This window comes from Sphaeroforma arctica (genome assembly GCF_001186125.1).
Source record: "Sphaeroforma arctica JP610 unplaced genomic scaffold supercont1.1097, whole genome shotgun sequence".
Classification (NCBI taxonomy): Eukaryota; class Ichthyosporea; order Ichthyophonida; genus Sphaeroforma; species Sphaeroforma arctica.
In genome coordinates, this window is record NW_014039461.1 from 6,227 (window position 1) to 9,452 (window position 3,226).

Consider the following 3,226-nt stretch of genomic DNA (forward strand, 5'->3'; position numbering starts at 1 on the left):
TATACATATATATATATTTGATGTGGTTGCCAATGCTAAAATGCAAGAGTGAGGTAGCTCGAGAGAAACGTTTTTATTTAAAAGTGCAGGTGCTCGTGACAAAAAAAAATCTGGTTTCTATTAAGTGCTTGTCAAAACAGACCACGATATCTAGTAGACAGTACTGTTACTTATACAGAAGCAAGGGAATAATATAACAAACTACAAATACCTAGCATCTAGATCATATTCGTGCATAAACTTTGAGATTGATATCATCCGTGGCAGCACGCGCTTTTCTAGGATGATCTCCAGCTCCTTCAAATTCTTTGCATCAACGGTGTTTTTATCCGTAGCCTTCCGCAATGCCACTTGGACGTACGCCAAAGAAGCTTGCGCTCTCGTCTCTATTTCCTCCCAGCTATCCATTATCACATGTAATCCGACATACCGTACAAGTCCAAATATGGCATGTGATTAAAGCAATTCCATATATATATATTTACCTCATAATCATTGATAAATAACAAAAATCAAGAGAGGGTCCAAAATCAATGTACATAATTATTTTTAGGAGGCTACATCCTACTGCTGTACATATTTTGAAACAAAATATATTTACAAAACTCTATAACCCTATGTATCTATGTATCTTTTTAGTTTTTTTTATGGCCGGATGTATTTAAAAAAAAATAGCTGTGTAAAGTGTATACAGTTAAAAAAGACAGGGTTGGTGCTCAATTTTTAGAAAAAGGTTTTTACATACTTCATAGGTCATAGGAGCCGTCGAAAAAACTAGAGGTCTACTTTCATCTATGTACAATTCTACATATAGTTATATATCATAGCCTCCGAACGAACCTCGATATTTAGCTCTATTTATTAATTCACGAGGTGCAGCCTGCCGCGCAAGGCGGTATGTACGCATAGAGGATCGAGCTTTAGGTCTTTGATTTATGTGGATAGTGATTTTCTACGAGGTCATACAACCCTCTAATACGATAAAAACGAGTTTGCACAGGTTTCACTTGCGCCATTCACACCGTCACACCATCACACACCATTGCATGCAATCGCGATCGATTGAACAACTGAAATACCCAGTAGAATGATTATATAACTAAATTTACTAAACGTCGTAGAAGCACCGCTCCTTCTCTTTTTGGTGGTTATATTAGCTTAGTAATTGATTAGAGTGAAGGTCAAGGAATCAGTCATAGAAAGCATAGCGATGGCTACAAAAATCAAGTTGTTCAACGATTTTTTTAAATACAACGGTTTTATTTGAACCCGATGAACTAAATAGTAAATATTTATTTATGTAGATTGACATTTGACGTCTTGACGATTGTATTGGTGTAGTACATAGAGTCATAGAGTGAGTGAGAGACACTCTCAGGGTCAGAGTCAGAAGTGTGTGTGAGAGAGTAGTGAGAGTATTTTTTTAGTAAAGTAAATATATATAAAAATAAATAACCAGCAATTTCCCGGACAAATAGTCAAATACAATACGTGTGAATCGGTGATTGTGATTTGGGCGCGCACCGGTAATGATTGGCTTCAAACTTTAATTTACAGGCTTCCACCAAGCCTGACCGAGACCTTAAAATGCCGTACATATAATTGGTGGAAAAACGTACTTTTCTGACTACATATCAACTTTTCCATTTGTTTGTTTTATAAAAATACCATAATTTATTTTGACATATTTGTAGGCTATGGTCTTCACTTTCATGTGGAATATTATCATACGACATCACCACTACTGACGCGCGACAGGCATGCAGTCATAAATATATGAATGAGGTGCTCAGCTGACATCATGTCATATTATAGCCAGTCGAAGTTGCAAATAACCACGGACAACTATTCATCACCATGGCCCCCGAAGGAGCGATCAAATGCAAGGCTGCAATTGCGTATGCTGCTAATGAGCCCTTGAAGATCGAAGAGGTATCGCATCGTATTTTTTTTAATGGCTAACCGAGTCACTCGGATCACTTCCTTCGCAAAATAGACGTAGATCCCACGTGCAGAAAATCACTTGGCTTCCTATTTACACTTTCCCACTATCATATTGATAATTGGCTTCCTATATACACGTTAAAATTTATTACCCTGTTTTCTTTGGCATGTACAAGTAGATATAATTGTCATTTATTGCATTGATTTTCATATACACAGATATACGTTGGAGCCCCCAAGGCTGGTGAAGTACGGGTGAAGGTTGTCGCCAACGCGCTCTGCCATACAGATATCTATACTCTGGTATGTTTCAAGAAATTGCCATTTTGAATCACATTTCACGCGAGTTGTATCGCTAACACAATTCCATAAATTTAAGCGCTGATCTATGTTTAAGTAGAAGTAGTTGGTCTTTCTGTCGCGGTTGCACGCTACGCTTGGCACATTCGTTAAGATGGGCTCTGATACAGACATATATATATATATATATATATAATAATAATAATTACAGTCAGGTCAAGATGCCGAGGGAAAGTTCCCTTGCATCCTCGGTCACGAAGCTGGGGCAATTGTGGAGAGTGTGGGTGAGGGTGTCACCTCAGTCAAGGTTGGCGATCACGTCATTCCCTGCTACACCCCCCAGTGCAACGAAGACGTAAGTTTTATATTATAGATCAATATTTCTCATTTCATTTGTACAATGCATTGTAGTATATTCTTTGCCTGTGTATGTGTCTGTCTTCTATATTGGAGCTGATACTGTCGATAAGTACTTTCTAGATGTACCTGCTTGCCTTATTAATTTGACGCGGGCAGTTTGCTTTTCGCCGCAAGTTTTTTTTTCAGGCTCGCGCAACTAACTTCTTCCATATCACATTCTTAATCATATTCGACTGCAGGACTGCATTTTCTGTCAGTCACCAAAAACAAATCTTTGCCCAAAGATAAGATCTACACAAGGCCAGGTGAGCATGTGTAGCAATTCTCCGTCAGCCATGTACGCGCTACGCCGAGACCAAAGTGCCGACGTATCCCTCTACCATAACCCGAAATTCTTCCTTTTGTGGTTCCTACACTGTCGTATCCTGATGCGCACTAATAGAACAAAATATGTAGTAGATCTATGTTATACACATCGTATACGCATAGAGCGTTAGGTTCATGTAGTGTATGTAACCGTATATCTGCGAGTATTATCAGGCGTTCAGTTATGCCTGCGTCACATATATACGTTGTATATATATATATTTATACACACACACACACACACACACACACACAC

At 38.5% G+C, this 3,226-nt stretch overlaps 2 protein-coding genes across 2 annotated transcripts in view; one reads left to right on the top strand and one right to left on the bottom strand.

The window, feature by feature from the left end:
- Positions 1-436, bottom strand: part of SARC_09970 (hypothetical protein) — a 5,836-nt gene extending 5,400 nt beyond the window's left edge. The window contains exon 1 of the mRNA XM_014295994.1: positions 212-436. Within this exon, the coding sequence (XP_014151469.1) occupies positions 212-408 (197 nt within the window). The 5' untranslated portion in view covers positions 409-436. The remainder of the gene's footprint in view (positions 1-211) is intronic.
- Positions 437-1,699: 1,263 nt separating this feature from the next.
- The window catches only part of SARC_09971 (alcohol dehydrogenase class-3), a 5,376-nt gene continuing 3,849 nt past the window's right edge, over positions 1,700-3,226 (top strand). Inside the window, exons 1-4 of the mRNA XM_014295995.1 lie at positions 1,700-1,932; positions 2,164-2,247; positions 2,456-2,599; positions 2,844-2,909. Coding sequence (XP_014151470.1) covers positions 1,858-1,932; positions 2,164-2,247; positions 2,456-2,599; positions 2,844-2,909 — 369 coding nt within the window. The 5' untranslated portion in view covers positions 1,700-1,857. The remainder of the gene's footprint in view (positions 1,933-2,163; positions 2,248-2,455; positions 2,600-2,843; positions 2,910-3,226) is intronic.